This window comes from Thamnophis elegans, chromosome 12, assembly GCF_009769535.1.
Source record: "Thamnophis elegans isolate rThaEle1 chromosome 12, rThaEle1.pri, whole genome shotgun sequence".
Classification (NCBI taxonomy): domain Eukaryota; kingdom Metazoa; phylum Chordata; class Lepidosauria; order Squamata; family Colubridae; genus Thamnophis; species Thamnophis elegans.
In genome coordinates, this window is record NC_045552.1 from 15397037 (window position 1) to 15420098 (window position 23062).

The 23062-nt window shown below is 42.8% G+C and overlaps 1 protein-coding gene across 3 annotated transcripts in view; it reads left to right on the forward strand.

Moving 5' to 3' along the window:
* Positions 1–16620, forward strand: part of LOC116516006 (lethal(3)malignant brain tumor-like protein 3) — a 50972-nt gene extending 34352 nt beyond the window's left edge. For all 3 annotated transcript variants that reach the window (XM_032228349.1, XM_032228348.1, XM_032228350.1), the window contains 3 exons: positions 1407–1573; positions 4839–4901; positions 14261–16620. In XM_032228349.1, the coding sequence (XP_032084240.1) occupies positions 1407–1573; positions 4839–4901; positions 14261–14389 (359 nt within the window). In that variant the 3' untranslated portion in view covers positions 14390–16620. The remainder of the gene's footprint in view (positions 1–1406; positions 1574–4838; positions 4902–14260) is intronic.
* Positions 16621–23062: the final 6442 nt, after the last annotated feature.

A 23062-nucleotide genomic window follows, 5' to 3' on the forward strand; every position in this document is an offset into this window, starting at 1 on the left:
TCTGTTCTGAGAGAGCAGAGAGAACAGAGAGCTCTGTTTCTGCCAGCAATCCATAAAAACAAATTCAGTCCCCAGAGAATTTTGTCTTCCCTACAAAGGAATTGGGATTTTTTAAAAACATACTTCTCAAGTACAGAAGCAAAAAAAAAAAAAAAAAGTGGGATCCATAATAAAATGCTGCTGGGTGTTCCTAGCTTTTAATGCTGGAAGGTTGTTTTAGGGACTCCAATCTAGCATCTTCTAGCATCTTCCAAAATATATATATATCCCAATTCTAGACTTTTTCCTTTTTTAACCCTTCCCATCACGTCACCCTTTGTGATCTCTTCACCTAATCTTTAAATTGTCCCAAGTGTGCTTCTGATTGACATAAATAACCCAGGCCTAATTGTCAACCAGTATACAGGCGGTCCTCGACTTACAACTGGTTGCTTAATGAACGTTTTATGAACCAGGCCAGGCCAAACTTTCTGGGTTGGCAGCCCAGAGGAGAAGGCCCACAACTTGGAGCCCCTTGTTTTAAAACATCTGAATTATTTTAAAACTACCGGTAGGAGTGATGCTAAGAGGAGCAAAAGGACAAGCCACCATCCTTTCCTATTGCCAGTAGATGTCACCAGAGCTGTTTCCAATCATCCTTTTTTTTTGGGGGGGGGGAGGGGGGAGTCCCAGTGTTCAGTTATATTGCCTCCTTTTCATCTGTACATGGAGGAAGAGAAACTGGAACCCTAATTAGCCAATATTGTCAATCAAGGGTTGCTATGCTGTGTTCATCAACGATTCCTCCTCTTCTTCCTACCTAGAGTCAGGCCCCTGGTTCTTACCGCAGTATGAGACAGCAAAAAACCAAATAATCTCACATACGTCACATATCGGAGGGAAGGGGCAAGGAGGGGCAGAGGGAGAAAAGATCGAACTGCTTTCCATTTCCTTAGCATCTCTCCGGTCTTTTCACCCAATGGGGAGCGATGCTAACGTCCGGATGGAGCTGCCAGGCTCCCTGACCATGGAGGCTGCTCTCCTGGGAGTCGGCCAGTGCCTGTCATTATCTGGCATGCTGAGTGCTCTTAGCCGGCTGGGAACAGACCGTAAGCTGGAATGGTGCCATTAATTTCCAGCTGAAGATGCAGTCACCCAGCCGCCTCCTCTCTGGTAATAGATTGCTGGCATCTCCTCCGGTGTTAGCATCAGGACATCTCTAACAGCCGCCAGAACAGTACGGGGTCCTGCTCTCCCCCCCCCCACTCTTTTTGGGGTGGGGTGGGGAGAGGAATGTTCTGAAGAAAAGTGATTTCTTGATTTCCAAAGTGCATCTGAACCAGGATTAACAGATATATTTTTCTTTCTTTTTCCCTTCTCTTTCTCTCTCCCTTCCCCCACCTCCTTCATCCCTGACCTCCTACCAGACACTGCCTTTGCTCTGCAGCAGACCCTCCACCAGTCCGTCTTCATGCCTTCCTTGTCTGCCAATCCGACCCACCGTCTCCATCTCTGCTGGGAGCAGCACTGCAAACTGCTGCCGGAGGTCTCGGGCCTCACCGCTAAGAATGTGGCCAAATGGAGCGTGGAAGAGGTAAGTTCTGCTTTTGTTTTCTCTCCCTCCCTCCCCTCCCCTCCCTCCCTCTCTCTCTCCCTCTCTCTCTCCCATCCTTATCCTCCCACAGTGATTTTGTTCCTTGCTCTGCTGTGCAGCTGGGGTTAAATTTGGGAGCGAGGGTTAACCCAGCCAGAACTTTTTAACCAGCCAGGATCTGGAATGTATGGATAGATATCGATCCTGGGTGTTGCAGTGAGCCCTCCTCTTTAAGCAGCTGCCCCTTTGGGGGCCTCCACTGACAATAGCTTTTTCTGTGCTTCTCTGGGCTGCTGACTCACTTTCCCTTGCCATTGGCCCTGCGCATGCTGGCGTGGCTGCATCACCAACCATCCCCACAGTGTTACAGGATTGCTGACACACAGGCTTGTTCTGCCAAGGCTGTCATTGTATAGTGGAAGCTTAATTTGGGGACCAGGCCACACATTGTGGTATTTTCCCTTCCAGCTGGCTGGCTTTAGCTGTGCATCCTTACCTATCCCAAAGATGCTTTTTTTCTTACTTACCTTGTCTTCCCTACCTATGTCGCACAGTCTATTTGCTTTTTGATTTTGCTGAGGATCACATATGGTTGAATGAGGGATTAAACATGGTACTAAACGGTTCTGTTGCAGAGCTATGCATAGCCACGTGGGTGGATGGAAATCCAGCTTCGGTTGGATATTAAGCTATGGGTACTTCCAAACCGAATCCCTAGTGCTGTGTAACGGAGTGACATACTTATCCCAACTTCTGCCAACCTAGCAGTTCGAAAGCATGTAAAAATGCAAATAGAAAAATAGGAACCACCTTTGGTGTGAAGGTAACAGCGTTCCGTGCGCCGTCAGCATTTAGTCATGCCGGCCACATGACCACAGAGACATCTTCGGACAGCACTGGCTCTTCGGCTTTGAAACAGATATGAGCACCGCCCCCTAGAGTCAGGAATGACTAGCACATACAGTATTTGCAAGGGAAACCTTTACTACCAAACCAAACATCTTGGAGTGCTTTGCAATTGTGCTGGGGAAAGGAAGGTGAAGTTCAGGAACCCAAAGATTCGCTTTTGGCCCGCTGAGTTGTACTTTATAGAGGCACAATGCAAAGTTCTTGAAGGAAGCACCTGGGTCCAGCTGGGCCAACTTCATACCTTGCAGATGTGCAGCACCTATTATCTCCAATTGTCACCACCAAGGTTGCTGTTGATGGGGATGGGTGAGAGTGAAGGGGCTGTGTTTACATAGAAACCATAAGGCTGGTGGAGGTTAAATATGTTTTATTTTGAGAAGATGTCTGGCGGTGTCTTTTAGCTTTGCTGACAGAGCTGCTTGGCCACTGTTAATGTCAGCCTCTTCTGAGTATAGACAAAACCTGTTGTAAGTTTGGAATAGTTGCTCTGAGTTTTAAAGTCGACATTGGCAGAGATCTGGGAGCGATTACTTATAAAGGGACATTTGATTTATATCTTGGAACCCTTCTGCATTTAACTCATCCTATTCACGTTTGGGGACACGGTGGCTCAGTGGCTAAGCCACTGAGCTTGTCAATAAGAAAGGTTGGCAGTTTGGCGGTTCAAATCCCTAGCACCGTGCCAGACAAAATGGGGTGGGGGGGGAGGGCTGCAAGCCCCAGGCCCTGTTTTGGCTGGCAGGATGCTGCAGGAGGCCATCCAGGCTGAAAATGGGTTGCAGGGGGGCTCAGTGGCTAAGACGCTGAGTTTGTCAATCAGAAAGATCGGCAGTTTGGCGGTTCAAATCCCTAGTGCCATGTAACGGAGTGAGCTCCTGTTACTTGACCCAGCTTCTGCCATCCTAACAGTTCTAAAGCATGTAAAAATGCAAGTAGAAAAATAGGGACCATCTTTGGTGGGAAAGTAACAGCACTCTGTGCACCTTCGCCATTTAGTCATGCCGGTCACATGACCATGGAGAAGTCTTCAGACAGCACTGGCTCTTCGGCTTTGAAACTGAGATGAGCACCGTCCCCTAGAGTCGGGAATGACTAGCACATATGTGCGAGGGGAACCTTTATTCACGTTTATTTGAATGGAGGTCTTGTTGAGTTCAACAGATCTTACACATACGTGAAAAGCAAAGCTGCATTTCTGGGCATACTTTTATTTAGATATCAACTACATCGTAATGTTACTGTCTGCCTTACCTATTAGGACTAAGACAATCTCTTTATTTTCACAATGATAAATGTTCAGCCTGTTTCTTGTCCCCTGGGCAAACGATCAATTTGCAAACCTATGTACAAATTCTCTTCTACTTCAAAGGAGATGAAAACATGGAGCATTGGCAGTGAAGAACATTTATTCCATAAAAGACCACACTAATATAATGCCTTTAGCCCTGCAACACAAAGTTAACTTCCACCAATTTTCAAGGGAGTTGACAGTCTAATAAATGGGTTTGTCTGTAACCATTTACATCACAAAATAAGATCGCTTTCTTTAGTTTTGTGTTTTAGATTTCTAATATAGTAGAATCAATGTTATATACTGGTCAGAGCATAATATAGACGTAGCTTGTTTTGTTGCATATGAAATCAGAGGTTGACTGGAATGATGTAGATCAGGGGTGCCAAACTTGGTTTCATTGAGGGCCGCATCAGGGTTGTGTTTGACCTCAGGGGACTGGAGTGAGCGTGGCCAAGGTGGGCGTGGCCAGCTCCACATCACTTATGTCAGGAGCGCCTATGGTGGTCCAAGTGCTCTGCCAGAGGAAACGGGCTCCCGAGGTCTGTTTTTGGATGCAACAGCCTCCTGCAACCCTCTGTCAGTGAAAACAGAGCTCAAGGGGGGGAGGGGGGCGTGCCATTCTGTCTTTTTCCCATCCCACACACCCCAGCCAGCCCATGGAAGAAAACTACAATGCTGATCTGGCCCACAAATAAATCCAGTTTGACACCCCTGTATAGGGGAGAACATACCAACCTGCTGGGGCCCATAGAATACTAGCTCTATTGCTGCTGTCCGATGTGTGTGGTCAAAATAGCTATGTACTTGGCTCACTGCCTAGGCTCTGTCTTTGGGCCTGTCTGCCTACCTGCCAGGGTTCTTGTGTCCCAGGTAGCTAACCTTTACATATTTCTGCCAACTTCATTAGTAAGTATAATACATTTTTGATTTATAAGTTGCAGAATTCTCTCAACCGAGAAAACCCTTTACGTTACATTTTGCTCAAGCTAAAGAAATGGTCAAGTCGCTAGTTGTCCTTGTAACGTTTTTGGTTTTTTTATTTCTAACATTTTTTTTCCCTAGGTGGCTGGCTTTGTTCAGCGTCTGCCCGGTTGCAAGGAACAGGCCGCGCTTTTTCGACAAGAGGTAAGCTATCTTGCTTTAGGCTTCTGGAGAGTCATAAAATCTTCCTGCCCAAGGAATGATCTCAGGAATTGTATTGGAGACTAAAAATTGTACCAAATTAACCCAGCTTTAGTTCCAGAGAAACCTTGTGGATGCCTTTTGTGAAACATGCATTCTGCAAACAACTGGATCTGCCTACTCTCTTATTCCTTTCATAGTCCTTGGCAAAAGTTGCCACATAGAATAGGGTTGCTTTGGCTTGTTGGCATACCCAATTGTTTTCAGTGGACATTTAATCTTGAGTTGTATTCGAAAAGTGGGATAGTTAAAGTCATCTACATTTGTAGAACAACCAACTTATTTGTAAGAATGTTACACCCATGTTTTTCAGCTTTAAGATGCTGAGTTCTACTGTTGATCAATGGTTCACTCAAATGAATCATTTAGAGCAGGGGTGTCAAACTCACAGCGGTGTCACGTGACGTTTGTGATGTTTTTCCCTCCTCGCGGAGCAGAGGTGGATGTGGCCTGCGTGTGATGCACCTGGCCCGGGGGCCACCAGTTTGACACCCATGATTTAGAGCAGTTCGAATTCCAGAGGCCATGCCAAAAGCACTAGAAAATGCCGTCCAGGGGTTTCATTAGATCAAGTTCTATAAAAAGGAAAACCAGGGGATCAAAAAATGAGATGCAGGTAGGAGTTGATGTTTCAGAAAAGAGTTGTTTCCTCAGACATGTCTGTTGATGAAGAACACATTGGTGGTTTTTGGAATTGGTTCTGAAGCCAAGAACCTGGTAAACAGAAGCTGGCATCTGGGACAACAGGATTGGAATAAACAAAAGCACACAACTCCCTCTGATAGGCCTATGACTGACAAACAGCGGTAGAAGTGTAATAGCAGTGTAATAATTTAAGCATTCTTTGCTTCACTGTATAGGCTTGTAGTAGAGCAGGGGTGTCAAACTAGATTTCTTTGAGGGCTGGATCAGCATTGTAGTTCTCCATGGTGCGAGGGGGGGGGGGAGAGATGGGATGGATGCCTCCTGCAGCACCGTGCCGGTCAAAATGGGGCGTGCAGGGGTGGGGTCGCACATCCCGGGCCCTGTTTTGGCTGGCAGGGTGCTGCAGGAGGCCGTCCATGCCGTAAATGGGCTGCAAGGGGTTGCACGCAGCCCCCCGAGCCCTGTTTTGGCTGCCAGAGGTACCACGGACTGGTCCTTCACGGCTTCCAGGCTGGCCCTGTGGACCAGATTTAAGAACCCCGCAGGCTGGATCCAGCCCGTGGGCCTTGAGTTTGACACCCCTGTAGTAGAGCATTGCAGAAAACATGAAACATTTCTAGCCAAGCAGGGTTGTTGTCCATGATTATCATTCAGTAGTATAGAAAAATTGAGAAGAAAGGCATTTATGGGATAAGCAGCTATAATAACAAATCAAATGCTACTAGTACAAAGCTGGACTTAATCTGCAAAACATTTTGCTATTTGGAATTGAACCCATAGGGGGACTCAGACATAAATTAATAAAAATAGGGAAGAATTTATAAGAAGGAAACGTGTATTGGTATGTAGAACCAGATCCTGAACATCTGGTTTCAGAAAGCAAAAATATGGTTTGTAGGACACTCTACACCTTGTATGAAGTAGATGCAGTTCTGATCAGCCTATTAAAAATGTTGGACTGGAATGAAATCTATTTTAAGAAAGAGACTTGGCTTGCACTAAGATGTAAATGACAGAACTGCTGAACTCGGCTATAATAGCCCATTAGAAGCAATTGAGCTGCCCAAGCATATTACCTTTAAATAAATAACTTTAGGTAGGGGTGCTTTCAGTTTAATTTTTATTTTTATTTCCTAAATAACAACAATAGGAAGGAAAAAAACAATTTGTGAAAATGATAAAAGGAATCCCAAGGGATTGGGCAAAATTGCTAGCAAGGCCTAGCCAGAGAATAAGGGTGTTGTTGTTTTTTTTAAAAAAATATGAAGTCATATTCTGAAACAGCATCTCTAAAGAGCAGGGCTTGATAGTCCACAGGTTGAAAAGAAATTGAAAGGCGAACTTTCTACAACATTCGCTCTGCATGATTAGAATTTGGGGGGGCTATGTAGTATAATAGGCGTGTACATAAAAGGAGATGTCCTTTGGGCACTGGCTGCGGGACAAAGAGAGCCTTAGTGAAGAGGTCACAATCCCCACATTGTTCTTAACTTTTAAAAAAACCTGCAGACCTTCTAGAACAGGGGGGTCAAACTCAGGACTCGCAGGCCAGATCTGGCCCGTAGGGTGTTTAGATCTGGCCCGCGGGTTCGGTCTGGAAATAGCAAAAGACTGGCCCGCAGTGCCTCTGCTAGCAAAAATGGGATGCAGGTGGGGGGAGAGTCTGTTTTGGCCACCAGAGTGGTCCAGGAAGCCAACCAAGCCCAAAACGGGGTCTCCGGAGTGCTACAGGAGGTCATCCTTGACTCAGAAGGTTATAAAAGGGAGGAAAGGTAAAATATTTTACCTTTCAGGCTTGCATGATTCTGCTACTATAGCCTGTGTCAATAATTTATAGTTCCTAAGGAGTCAGTTTCTTGATCTGGTCTCTCTCTCATAAGGTGATCAAGTAAGTATTAAAAAAGCAAAACCACAGAAATGTACGACTCTCTTTAAGTGTATAAAACCATGTGTGGCAGTTCGGTCCTGTTTCATGCCCACCATGGCCACGCCCAGTCCCTGGCCACTCCCACCATCCCACCCTGGCCCTCCGAGGTCAAATACAACCCTGATGCATACCTCCATGAAATTGAGATTGACACCCCTGTTCTAAGGCTTGAAGAGTCTGAAGCAAAATATGTCGACATCTGGTACGTACTCTAAGAAAGAATTGGTTCCCTTCTTTCTCTGTTTGTAACCAATGCTACAGCAATTGGGAGAATTACAGCATTGTCTGTATTACAGCATTTGCATTAAAAGCACCAGATTTTGGAGGAGGGGCAGGGAGAGAAGCCAGGAGAAATAATGGAGGATTTAAACTCAAGATGTCCAGACTTTTCCAGTTTACCCATGGGAACAATAGATGTGCTCCACAAATATTGAGACTGCGAATTGTTGATTTGACAGATTGGTGTCTGGACTATGTTTGCTGTACAGTCCTTTTATAAGAAATCATACTCTGGAGGCTGATATGCTCTTGGTGCATCTGTTTTCTTTCCTCCCCTCTCCAGTTCTATTATACAAGTAGTCCTTAACTTAAAACAGTTCATTTAGTGACCATTGGAAGTGTTACAACAGCACCAAAAAAGTGATTTATGGTAGTTTTTCAAACTTATGACCATTGCACCATCCCCATGATCATGTGATTAGAATTCATACCCTTAGCAACGGATTCCTGTTTATGACGGCTGCCGTGTCCTGCAATCATACGATCACCTTTTGTCACTGTTGTGACCCACTGGGGACCAACAGATTCAGACAGTGAGGAGGTTGGGGAGGAACATGGGCCAGTCCTGGGGATTGAGGAAAGCTGAGACGAGGGCTTTGCATCGGAGGCAGAGAGGCAGCTAGACAGCAGTGAAGCAGAGGAACAGCTGGAGCCTGTTCCCAGTGTGCACATGCACAGTAGTGAAAAAATTGCTTCTGCGCATCCGCAGAAGCAAAAAACAAGATGGCAGCACCTATGGTGCCGCTGATAGAACCGGGTTGGGGGCATGAGCGGCGAAGTTACTACCTGCTCTGGCGAACCGCTCTGAGCCAGTAGGAACCCACCTCTGGCACCACCATGGCCATAAGTCACTTTTTTCAATGGTTTTGTAACTTTGAACAGTCACTTAAACAAATGGTTGTAAGTCAAGGACCACCTGTGTACTGTTTTATGGAATCTGTTTTATTTATCTGGTTTCTGTTTTTTTTAACATACATTAGAACCAGAGCTTTGCAAAGTTTTGATCTCTTTACGTACATTTGCAGGATCTATTATTTTGGGTGTTTTAAATTTGCAATCTTAAGCGTATCATTTAGCTTTATGAAATATTGTTCTTTTCTCTAATGAAAAGTGAGTGTAATGCTGAGTGATTATATATATATCTCCCTTTATTTATTTATCAGCATAAATATAACATACATACATACATACATACACATACATACATACATACATACATACATATAATGACCAACCTCCTCCGTACAGTGAAGCATGCCAACACAAGATTACTGCTAGACAATTTATTCACAGTAAATTAACACACCGACAAGACTTTGGCAGCAACCCGACTTCTAAGATAAGAAATACACACAAGAGCTTCTCCAGCGTTAGTATATTAATTGAATCCTGCAAACAGCCTCCTCCCAAAGTCTCTCCTTATATACTCTCTTGGGAGGGGCCTAATCTCAACCACCTGGGTCCAATTATCTTCTTTGTCTCCTTAATTGCTGCCGGTGTTTATACGCCCGCCTCTGCCGGGCATCCGGGACCAATTCCCTCTGAACCTCATCACTGCTCAAAGGCCTGACGTCTTCACCACTGCTCCAGGGCCTAACGTCATGGGCACACTCCCTTTGGCTTTCACCGCTGCTCCATGCCTCAGGCGCCTCCTGGTGACCAACTAGCCTCTGGTCCCTGCTCGGAGTCTGAACCCTGTCCAGGGTCCTCCACATCTTCCACAGCTGACTCATAGGGCCCCAATGCGACTACTCGCATTTGTTTGATATTCTGTATCTAAGCTGAAAAGCATATTGCAATGTACAGATGGGAGACTTGAGTTAGATACTTAAAATATGTTTTTAGTTGAACCTGCTTTAAAAATTCAGTCACACACCATCAGTTTTAAATTTCCCAGTTTTGGTGCTATAATTACCAAGAAGTATGATAAGCAAAGAATAGGAAGGCAGTTTCTTCTTTCTTGTTCCTCTGTTTTGTCCATATGGATTCCAGAATTGCATGTTGGTCTATATCTATCTATATATAAGTGAAATGCCACTCATGCATCATCACAAAATCTCCAGAACCATAAAGCCTACTAACTTGAAATTTGGCACTTCTGTTCCTCTTGGCTTCTAGGTGCTTGCTAAGAAAGGATTTTTCAAAATGACCATCAAATCATTAGTATTAATTATTTATTATTGACACGCTCTGATGCTAAGGAGTTAGATGTTCTACTCCACCTCCCCACCCAAAAAGAACTCTATTCCAACTGCCACGGGCGTGGGTGTGGCCAGCGCATGACTCATCTGGCCTGTGGCTTAGACATTCCCCACCTGAAAAATGCTCTGATGCTAAGGAGTTAGACATTCTACTTCCCCTCCCCACCTGAAACCCTAACCCGAACTTCTGGTAGGCCCATTTTTCACCCTCCCTGAGCCTCCTCATGCGCCCTGCACGTACCTGAATCCAAAATGGGCCACGTGGGGACTCCTGGGAGGGTTGGGGGCGTGGCCAGCCAAGAGTGTGATTTGGGGGTTCTCCGAAATGGCACAGAATCTTAGCTAGGGGTTCTCCCGAACCCTGTGAACCCCCAGCAGCCCATCCCTGCCAAAATCTCCAGGTTTTTGGAGTACCAACAATTTACTTTTCCTATACTTTTTCAAAAGCCAGTTATCCTTTGCAGAGCTTTCTCCACACTCTTGATGTTTGAAGGGTTATGGCTTTCTATCTCCACTCTGCCGGTTCCTTTAAGAAGAATCTGTGCTTATTCTGTTACTATTTGGGTCAAGGCAAATTACATAATTTCTCCTTAATATTTTGCTAAATGGGTCACAGCCCTTACTAGGCTACGTTATAGCCTAATTAAGCAGTCATGCCTTGTGGGTAATCAGAGTCATGTGATAAAAGACCATGACCTCTTCGTGGCCACGTTGAAAAAAATAAGTTGTCCTCAAGTCAACTGATTTTTTTTCATCTGGCCGATCTCTTTGCTGCTCTTTTGTTTCAAATAAACGAACTACACAGTTCCCCAATGAAGATGTTGATATATCACAGTTTTGGGGCCAACCGGGCATCCTCTGCTCTCCTTAAGCTCAGTGATAATTTATCATGATTAGGATCTGCAGGAGTATTCAGAACTGAGAGAAATTTAGATTTCAACATTAAACAGTAGATCACATATGTTATGGAGTGGAAGGACTCACACACCCAAAAAATAGTAAAGTCTGGGGACATCCAAGTAACCTATTTTACTAGCACAGACCCCTTATATATGAATTTCATGGCTAATCTCTTCATGAGCCTATTACAGTTAAGGGACCAGCTATTTTTCTACCGTCTTATTATTGCTAGTTGCCTGTGCTAATTCAGCTCATTGCCACCAATATGGGCCATAACGTAACAGTTAGGACAGTGGTAGTCAACCTGGTCCCTACCGCCCACTAGTGGGCGTTCCAGCTTTCATAGTGGGTGGTAGGGATTTGCTGTAACTCTGCTTTATAAATTTTATAAAGTAAAGTTACTTCCCTACTTTATAAATCATTTCTGTGGAACCGGTGGGCAGTTAGAAAATTGTACTACTAACAGAGATACAAAAGTGGGCAGTAGGTATAAAAAGGTTGACTACCCCTGGGTTAGGATCATATTTTAAAAGGTAAACATTTCCCTGACAGCCGCATCCAACTCTAAGGCACAGCACTCATTGCTGTTTCTTGGCCAAGGCAACCCGCATTGTCTGAATACTTTTTCCACTGTTACTTTCCTTGAAGTGGTACCTATTCATCTACTTGCATTTACATGCTTTGGAACTACTAGGTGGGCAGGAGCTGGAGCAAGGGATAGGAGCTCACCCCGTTGCACAAAGCTTGGGTCTCAAACTGGGCTGCCAACTCTCCAGCTGACAAGCTCAGCGTCTTTAACCGCTGGATCAAATTATCCTTCATCAAAGTTCTAATGTAATCTTGGGAATGTAAAAACGCAAACTACAAAAAGGTATTCTGTAATCATCGTTTCTGGGAGAAACAGCCTTATCCTAATCAAGATAGTTGTAGAATTCATATTAATCTGCATTAATGGTACCATACAGTGGTAAGCCTGGGGTTGAGCGGTTAGATGTTGGTGGCTAGGAAGTGAATTGTGAAGTTTTACATGGGAATACAAAATAATGATAAGAGTTTAGACGCAAGAAAAACAAAATGCACAGGTACAGTATACGTGGTAAATTGCTCAATAGTAGTAACCGTGAGAGGGATCTTGGAGTTCTAGTGGACAACCATTTAAATATGAGCCAGCAGTGTGTAGCAGCTGCCAAAAAAGCCAACACAGTTCTAGGCTGCATAAACAGAGGGATAGAATCAAGATCACATGAAGTGTTAATACCACTTTATAAGGCCTTGGTAAGGCCACACTTGGAATACTGCATTCAGTTTTGGTCGCCATGATGTAGAAAAGATGCGGAGACTCTAGAAAGAATGCAGAGAAGAGCAACAAAGATGATTAGAGGACTGGAGACTAAAACATGAAGAATAGTTGCAGGAACTGGGTAGGTCTAGTTTAATGAAAAGAAGGACTAGGTGAGACATGATAGCAGTCTTCCAATATTTCAGGGGCTCCCACAAAGAAGAGGGAGTCAAACTATTCTCCAAGGCACCTGAGTGTAGAACAAGAAGCAATGGGTGGAAACTAATCAAGGAGAGAAGCAACTTAGAACTGAGGAGAAATTTCCTGACAGAACAATTAATCAGTGGATTAGCTTGCCTCCAGACATTGTGAATGCCCACTGGAAGTCTTTAAGAAGGTGCTGGATAACCATTTGTCTGAAACGGTATAGGGTTTCCTGCACTAGGCAGAGGGCTGGACTAGAAGACCTCCAACTCTGCTATTATATATTGTATGTGTGGACAATGTTGAGTGTTTGAGGCACATGCAGGAAACGGAAATGGAAAGGAAATGTAAATGTTGGTGAAATAGACTTGAAACTAACCAGAGGAGCCATAGAGGAGCCAGTGTCATAGTGATTAAGAGCTTTCAGTACTTGGACTTCCTGAAGCAAGAGGCAGAGATCCCAAGCTCCCAGTTTGTCAATCTAGAGCCATTTGGGGTCTGCCATTTTATTTTCTGATTGTTCCTTTTACATTTTAGTGCTCTGTGTTTAATGTGTTTTATAGATTTATATTTTAAGGCTATAAACTGCAGAAAATTCTTGTAGCTTATAATGGATTTCATAGTTATGGACTGTATTGTATTATTTATAATGCAGTTATAAATACAACTAACCAATCAGTGGATTATGATAAATAATGAGCCTTCCCAAAATAGAACACACAGGCTGCCAGGACAAATTCTGCCAAGCAAACAAATCACATAACCATGAGGTGGCAGCAAAAAGCTAGCTTTCTGTGTCTCTTTGCTGCCCTTTAATGGTCATTTTGATTTTGCAGCCTTGGACAGGAAGCTCCAGGAAAGCCATTAGCACAAGGGTCATTATTTAATCAAGAATCAAGTTTTCTTAAAAATCCTAGCTCAAAGTTATGACTCAGTGTAATATGTTCAGTGAGTGTGAATAAGAAATATGGATAAGATACATACTTAAAGGAAGGGATCTGAATAAGAAAGATAGTTTATTGTGCTATATTCCTGTCCAGCTTCCTTCCCAGATTAATTCCTAAAACTGAAAACTTAAACACTTTTAAAGTGATGAATTGGTCCATATAATTTAAGTAAAACTTAGCCCAGACGTTTAGCCCCCCCCCCCCCAAAAAAAAAAAACCAGGTACAGGTAAAATTTTGCCCTTAAAGAAGGCATTACTTTTCTCCTACGGTAATGCTATATATCAAAACAAGAGAGACAAAATTAGTCACAGGAAGGAGATATAATCCAAACATGTTCTGGAAATTTTAGAGACTGTACAAACATCATCTGTCATGATGGCCTAAACCTAAAGCTTCTTGGCAATTATGCATAGATAATGCTAATCAACTTTGTAAGTGCTAATTGCGGTCCTTTGGGCAGCATGTGTAATATTATCAGAATGGTTTTGAGTCCTTCGCTGATGTGGATTGTTCCTTCCTAGGATTACTTTCCCACTTACTGTGCTTTGTTAGACAAAACAAATCAAATCAAAAGACTTCTATATTTTCTACCAAGAATCCTGCAATCCATTTATGGAAAAGGTCATCAAAAGGGTTGAAGTACATTTGAGGATATTAATGTGGAAAGGGGAGATATTAAGGATGCCAGCGGCTTTGGGTGTCTCTCCAAACATAGGGTGTTTATGGTCCCTGGTGATTCAGTTTTCATCTTGTAAAGCATATTCCCAAATTCGGGCTTATTGTAATACATGAGCCAGGCAGTCATAACTACCAATTGTCGTTCTTTGTGCTTTTCACTTGCTGTTAACTTGAAGGATGTAGAAACTGGCTTCACTCAGTCAACACACTAACACCATTGTTCTTTTTTCCCGTTCTGCAGCAAATCGACGGTGAAGCTTTTCTCCTCCTCAACCAGTCAGACATCGTTAAAATCCTGAGCATCAAACTGGGGCCTGCACTGAAAATCTACAATGCCATCCTCATGTTTAAGACAGCAGAAGAAGACTGATGGAGAGATTTCCCCTGGGCCAGGGGGACAGAGCTGTGAAGGACCTCCAAGTGCAGCTCCATAGCAAAGCGCCCAGTCCCCTGTTTGTTCCTAAAGACTGAGTTGATTGGAAGCTCAGAAAGAAAGTGGCCAGATCGTATTTCATACTGTTGTGGATAGACGACTCTGAAAGCGTTCTGAAATTCAGTCCCGTTGGCAGCTTGGAACGGATGCGATGGCTTCCCTTCTAGGAAGAGATGTTTATTATTATTATTTTCCTAATTGAATTTGGATATGGTTATATTGATCTTTTGTAAAGATCTTGATGATGCCTCTAGTTATAAGAGGAATCCTGAGTATTTCTATTGATGGGAAGCTAAGTTCAAGCAAACTCACTTACCTGTTGTAGTGCCTAACAAGACAATCCGGCTCACCGTTGATGTGCTTCTAAACTTACAACTGGGCTTAAGAGAGTAAGGGAAGAGTGAGATACTTCAAACCAGTGCAGATGAATTACTCATCAAAGTCCTTTGTTGGTAGCCGGTTAGTTTTAAACCTTGTCCTTGTATCTTGTTTAGCTATTTAAATATTGGCCATTAACATTTGATGAATTGGAGAAATGAGGCCCATCTCCAAGTAGATTAATTTTCAGGTTATTATGCCTGCTTTGCACACTGCACAATTTCAGAGTTCAAAATATTAAATTAAAACTGTAAAAGGAAGACCACTGGATATGGTTCCACTGGAAGGTAAACCATCTATTTAAGTATAGGATCAGAGTAACAAAACTATGAGACTATGTTGTTTTGTTTAGGTTTTTTTTTAAAGTTCCTATCTTCCTGCAGGTCAGTGCAAGGTAGAATGAGATATATAAAGAGGAAGATCCAGCTTTGTCATGATATGTATTTCTGGCAAGGTTTATGGGAGATTTTGTAAAACAAGTACTAACAGTCCCTATTTCTTTGTTTTTGAAAGTACTGTTATTTTATGAACAGGTCTATTCTCATTTTAAGTCAGAAAGAGCTAAGCATTTACCAGCCACAGAGAATTGCGTGTCATTTCAGCTGGGCTTTTGTCAAAAGTTTCTCAGGTCTTGCTGAAATATAAAATATATTCCATCTGCATAGCAGTAGGGCCAGATGTCCTAAGCCTAATCCTTTCATATTTGTCCTTCCAATGACCTATGGATCTAAGGAAGCCTTTTTGTGTCACAGTGCAGGAAAAAAATGGAAATGTTTTACCCCCAACATTGCCATCATTTCCTCAGTCTTGAGAACAAAATCCAAATATTTTATTCTGCAAGAGCAGTTTCTCCAAACTTAGCAACTGGAAGACTTGTAGACTTCAACTCCCAGAATTCCCCAGCCACCCATGCTGGCTGGAAGACATTTTACATTTCATGCTGGCTGGGGAATTCTGGGAATTGAAAACCACAAGTTGCCAGGTTTGGAGATGCCTGTGCTAGAAGATACTCTGTTGTGAGATTTTGATAGCGCAAGGGCATTTGATTGGATGAGAAGATGAAAACTGAAATGTAAGGCATCAACAGGACATGGAAATGGACCAATCTGGCAGAAGTCTTCTATGGTTTTCTAAAAGGACAGCACAATTTTGAAAAAAATGATTTGCTTGTCATGATGTTAGTCTTGTGCAAGTGATGACTGAGTACATATCCTTTACATCTAACACTATTCAGAGATATTTTTCCACTAACCACCTACGCATAACTTGGGAACAAGGCATTCTTTCTTAATGGCACATAACCTGCTTTTCCTATGACACGTACATTGATCTGATGTTTTGCAAGCAAGAATTCTTGAACTAATCAAATGAGGTCTTTTATTTATTTTGTATGATGCCACTTGTTGGTTGAGTGAACATCAGTCTCAAAAAGCTTTTGGGTAGCATAAGAATGATAGTGTTCTACCGTAAGTGTCACACATCCCTTTCTAAAGCATGAGCTAACAAGGGATGTATGTTTTCCGGTGTGTTGGTGGCAGTGCACTTTTTGGTAATTTATCGTTGGCTTTGCAAGTGAATATGAAGCCAGCCTTATAAATGAATTTGAGAGAAAACAGGAATGATGTTGGCATTTGAGTTACAGCCTCTACACAGCTATCTCTGCTTCTGATTTTCCAAATTTGTAAGACTCCCTTCCTAAAATCAAGGTGACACAAAAAATAAATGTGGAAATATTGCACAATCCAGGCTGCTGAATCTGAACAATATTGAATAAATCTGCAGTGGCAAAATGCCTCGTATCTTTCTATTTGTATATAAATCATTAAAAGAATATAAGCCTTACCTACACTGGTCACTCAAGGACAAGGATTGAGAGACTCAACAAGAAGATGCTGATATGCCATAGACCAATATTCCTCAACCTTGGCAATTTTAAGATGCTGGCTGGGGAATTCTGGGAGTTGAAGTCCACATGTCCAAAAGTTGTCCAGTTTGAAAAATTAGTATATTTTCATGAAGTTATGGCTTTACCTATAATGTTAGATCTTAAAAGGTTGAGAATCATTGCTATAGATTCATGCATCAAACAGTAACACTATATAACTTCTCTCCTACTAGGAGAACATTTCTAAAAAAACAATTTTAAAGTGATGTGAGAGAAGAATTGTAGAAGGTCTTCCTCTTTAACATTTTCTAGCTATTTTTTTTTAAAACCATTGGGACAAAATGTTTAAGAATGTCACATCTTTCAGAATCCTTTTACAAAGTATTTTTTTTAACAGAAGCCTCATAAGTGAGGGTTTTTTTTCTGTCTAAACTGACTTCTAGGACAATTTTGCTAATTAAGATTTTAAATGTAAGTATACTCTAGTGATTGCCTATGCCGTGTGACATAAAAATGATAGTTAATAACAAAAGAGGTTATCAACCGTCTCCTATACCTCCTGTAGCACTTGGTCAGTGAAAGGTTTAGTAGTTGAGGAAACACACACACACACACACACACACACACACACAAACCTCAATTGACTTGATCAATTGATATCCCCAGGGGGTTACATTTAAATCCGCATATACCCAGCCATGTGCCCAGCCATGTGCAATGTTACTTCAGCTCCACTCAGAGCTAATTCTGCCTTGAGGACATCTAAGCCTGATTACCTACTTAGTCCACTAAGGAGACAAAGAAAACTAGAAAAAGAAGAGCATCGGCAAAATGAGTTTCCTAGGTTATCTCATCTTAGAGAATATATTATTCCCCAACCCAGTAATAAAACTAAATGTTGGTGTTCTACTCTATGCCTACTGCATAAACATACTGTCAAAGTCATCCGGTTCCTTAGAAGTCTTAGAAGTAGCAATTTCTCAGTGTTTGTTTTAATTCAATATAAGTTTCAAAGCACACCCGGATTGACTTGAGTTTCTACTCAATAGAGTTTTGTATCAATGGAAGAAGATTGCAGTGTCAGGAGTTCCAAATGACACCCTCAACGAAAGAAGACTCCGAGGCATGAGTTTCCCCAAAGTTCCATTTTATTAGAGATGCCATATTGGCACATCTGGGAAAACTTGAATCTGAAAGCTTCCAGGTTTTCCCCACCCAAACGAAAGTCTGAGTCCCTGCCCAGCACACACATGTCCATCACATGGCCCAATCAGGCACCATCCAAAACTGGAGATGCCTCCCAGTCACACCATCGCAGCTGCCAGGCAAGATGTCCTTGACTCTCTGAGAAAAAATGTTATTTAGACTATATATCTCCATACTCCATATAATCACCCCTCACATTTTCCCACAGTAGAAAATGTGGCAGGCCTGAGGGGCCAATGCAAAAGATGGCTTCCAAGTCCGACATGCAATATGGCAGCCTTTGAACTAATGAATTAATCCTTGTGAAGATCCTTGTCCTAGAGAAAATGAATGGAGGCTTATTTTGCCCCAAATGATGTTTTTTTGGGTTTTCTTTGCATGTTGTGGAGTTCTGGAGAACTTGAAAGCCTTTGGGTGATATTTTGGCCAGTTGTAATAAAATTATTCCTACCTAGAGTGTGGGTGGAAAGAAGCTTAAGATCTTGACTTATCCTGGATTCTCCCACGCACATGCACAATTTTTGTTTTGCATGCATATGTAGCAAAAATTTATTCCCATTGCACTTACACAACATTAATCTTCTGCAAAGGCTTAGATATTTCTGCTTGTCTATGCATTTCTATCTGTATGGAGAGTGCAAGTGAAGGACATAGAAAACGGGATAAGAAAGAGATTTATTTTTAAAGTTGACTGCTGGAGTTTGGTTTGTTTGCTTTTTTTAACTGCAAGTAATCCTCGACATATGACCACAACTGAGCCCAAAATTTCAGTTGCAAATCAAGACAATTGCTAAGTGGGTTTTTCCCCATTTTACGACTTTCTTTGCTGCAATGGTTAAGTGAATCATTGCAGTTATTAAATTAGTAACACAGTTGTTAAGTGAACTTGGCTTCCTCATTAACTTTGCTAATCAGACGGTCACAAAAGGGGATCACATTACCCCAGGACACTGCAACTCTCATAAATATAAATCACGCAACCATAGGGATGCTGCAGTGGTCGTAAGTTTGAAAAAGTCCCTTTTATCAATGTTGTCATAACTTTGAATGGTCACTAAATGAATGGTTGTAAATCGAGGGCTACCTGTAGTTACGTTAGCGTCTTACATACAGATAGCCCTCGACTTGCGACCACAATTGAGCCCAGAATGTATGCTGCCAAGTGAAACATTTTGTTAAGTGAGTTTGCCCCCTTTTACAACTTTTCTTGCAACCGTTGGTAGGTGAATCAGTGCAGTTGTTAAGTTAGTCACATGGTTATGAAGTGAATCTGGATTCTCCATTGTTTTTGCTTGTCAGAAGGTCGCAAAAGGGGGATCACATCAGTGGTGGGATTCAGCCGGTTCGCACCTATTCGGGAGAACCGGTTATTAGCTTTCTAAGCAGTTGGGAGAACCAGTTGTTGGAAGAAATCTCCTTTGTGTTTTTCCCACTTTGCAGGGCTAATCCTGTAAGGAAGGCAGGAAGGAGACATTCTGATCATGTTCCTAGCCTAATCTTTATTGACCTGCTTATAGAAACTGCCTCTCCGGTTAACCCCACATTGTCAAAGTTAAGGTGAAGCGCCCATCAACGTGAGTGATGTTGAGTTGGCCATGCCCACATGGTCACATGACCACTGAGTCCCACCTACCCAGCTGGTCATTAGGGCAGAGAACCGCTTGTTGAATTATTTGAATGCCACCACTGTATCACATTGACCCCAAGACCCTGCAACTGTCATAAATAGGAACCACCTCAGAAACACTAGATTGGTCGTCAGTGTGAAAAACAGTCACAGGTCCATTTTTTCCAGTGCCATTTTAACTTTGAATTTCTTTTATTTTATTATTCTTTTATTTGGTTTGTCAAACATGTACACCAGAGATGGGTTGCAGCTGGTTCAGCCTGGTTCAGCCGCACCGGTAGTGGAATTCCGGCCTGGGTCGTAGAACTGGCAGCAATTTAGGCCTGATAGGCCCCGAAACCAGTTCTCCGGTGTCTTCTACCATTGACGGCATGATTCTAAGCATGCGCAGAACAATGTTTAGTGAAGCCATATATGGCCAACGCACACAAGTGCCGCGAACAGTAGGAACCAGTTCAGGAACCCACTCCTATATACTTATACCTCTTATATGTTAACAGGTGTAAGTATAAACATGAAGAAAGGAAATGAGTACAAATGAATGGGGACAGTAGGACAGGGACATTAGGCATGCTGGTGCACTTATGCTCACCCACCTTATGGACCTCTTAGGAATGAGGTGAAGTCCACGGTAGACAGTTTGAGGTTGAAGCTGTGGGGGGGGGTGTTGAGGATGTAACAACGGAGTCAGATTGTAAATCAAGGACAACCTGTATTAGCTCTGATACACTATATTGCCCAAAGTATTTACTCACCTGCCTTTACTCTCATATGAATTTACTGTAAGTGACATCCCATTCCTAATCCATGGGGTTCAATATGACGTCGGTCCACCCTTTGCAGCTATAACAGCTTCAACTCTTCTGGGAAGGCTGTCCACAAGGTTCAGGAATGTGTTTATGGGAATTTTTGACCATTCTTCCAGAAGCACATTTGTGAAGTCACACACTGATGTTGGACGAGTTTACGTGGCCTACCACTTCGTGGCTGAGTTGCTGTCGTTCCCAAACACTTCCACGTTCTTATAATACAGCTGACAGTTGACTGTGGAATATTTAGGAGCAAGGAAATCTCACGACTGGATTTGTTGCACAGGTGGCATCCTATCACAGTTCCACGCTGGAATTCACTGAGCTCCTGAGAGCGACCCATCCTTTCACAAATGTTTGTCAAAACAGTCTGCATGCCTAGGTACTTGATTTTATGCCCCTGTGGCCATGGAAGTGATTGGAACACCTGATTCTGATTATTTGGATGGGTGAGCGAATACTTTTGGCAATATAGTGTACTTTGGACTCCGTTTAAGGCTTGCTGAAACAAGATGAAATCTCCATTCCAATTGCATGATGTTCTAAATTTAGATTCCCTCCCTTTCAATTTCCTCTCAGCAAGGGACCTCGATTAAAATTTTCCGTTCTATCAGAAACGATCGTGGACATCATCTGACATTAGTACATTTCAGCTCTGGGAGATGCTGGCTATCGGGATGCGCACGGAATAACAGCCGTCGCCGGAAACATTACAGGGAAAGTTTCTGAAAGGGGGGGGGGAAGAGAGAGAGGGGGGGGGGAAGTTTGCCCAAGGGAGAAGCGAGTTGGCCATGAGATGACTTCAGTCATGCTCCTACCGCGCTCGGAGGAAGAGATTTCATCTAGAAAAAGCTTTAAGTGCTTGACAGTCTCTTCAACTGTGTGGTGATGAGTGAGCCCAGTTCTGAAATGTCCTATTACTTCAATTTGAGATACATGCAGAACAAGAAGCAGCTGTCAGAGGGAGTTTGGGTTTCAGTGCTGGACATTAGTTTCCTCTTTTTCCTGCCCTGAAAAATGGACCTTGGAAACGTATCCTGTCCTATTCTCTCAGGTCTGCTAGAAGGGGGCCAGGAATGGAATGGAATGGATTTGGAATTGGAATTAGACCTTGGAGGCTTTCTAGTCCAGTCCCCTGATCAAGCAGGAGAACCTGTACCATTTCAGATAAGTGGTTGTCTAGTAGTCTCTTCTTAAAAACCTCCAGGTATGGAGCACCCACGATTTTGGAAGGCAAAGCTATTCCACTGGTTAATTGTCCTCACTGTTAGGAAGTTTCTCCTTAGTTCCAGGTGGTTCCACCACAAAACCGTGTTCGACTAAAGCGCGCTCGACGAAACCGCGTACCTGACGTCATCACAGCGCGACAAAAAAAGCACGCTGTGAGCGCTAAACCTAAAATTAACCCCTAAACCTAAACCTAACCCCCCGAAACCTAACCCTAAACCTAACCCTTAACCTAACCCTAAACCTAACCCTAAACCTAACGCTAACCCTTAACCTAACCCTAACCCTAACCCTAACCCTTAACCTAACCCTAAACCTAACCCTAACCCTTAACCTAACCTAACTTCTTTGTGGCAGCCTCTCAAATACTGAAATTCTGCTATCATGTCGCCCCTCATTCTTCTTTTCTCTAGACTAGCCAAACCCAAAACCTGCAGCCTTTCTCCATATGTTTTAGTCTCCAGGCCTTTGATCGTCTTAGCTGCTCTTCTTTGCACTTCTTCCAAGATCTCAACATCTTTTTTGTAATGTGGTGATCAAAGGCAGTGCTTGACTCTTAATAAAGTAGAATAAAATATGGATTAAAAATATGAGGATAAAGACACAGCATAACAGGGACAGTTAGAAGTTTGCTTAAAAGGGAAGTGTCACCATTCTCTAACCACAAGATGTTCTAGCCAACGTCCCCATGTCAAAAGTCCAAACCACAAGGTTCAGATAAAGTTCATTAATGACACGTAGTCCATGCCTGTAACAAAAGGAGAAGTAAGACCCTCATCTACTTATAAGGCTTTCCCCCCAAAATAACCAATAAGAAACGAGTTAAGTATTTCCGTGTTGCAATGCTTTTGAGAATGTATAAGAATGCGTGCTTCAATAATGAAAGTTGTTCAGGACTTGCAATGCTAGCCATTTCGCTAGCTTTCTGAACCTGGCTGCCAAATAAACTTTTCCTGTATCCTGAGAAGTCTAAAGCCTGTCATTTTCTACAACATTAGGACCACATATGAGCCCAACGTTTCCACTGCTTAGCAAGAGACTTGTGAAATGAGTCATTCCCTTTTTGCTGGGGTTGTTAAGCAAATCACTGGTGTTGTTAAGTGAATCGTGCAGTTGTTACATAAATCTGACTCTTCCCCCTCCCCCCCCTTCCCCATTTACTTCTCAGAACTTCCCTAAGAAGGTTACAAATGACAATCCCAGGAAGCTGCAATCATCAGAAAGGCATGCTGGTTGCCAAGCACCCAAAATTTGATCATGTGACCATTGGGGGGTGCCAGGCACGGTCGTAACTGTGAAAATTGATCACTTTTCTCAATGCCATTATAATTAGGGATAGTCATTAAATGAATGGTTGCAAGTCAAAGGCTACTTGAAATTCAGGACTACTTGGTTTTCTTTTTGCAGAGTTCTGTTTTATTTGCTGGGATTTGCAATCTCACAGAGGGACGTGGTGGCTCAGTGGCTAAGACACTTAG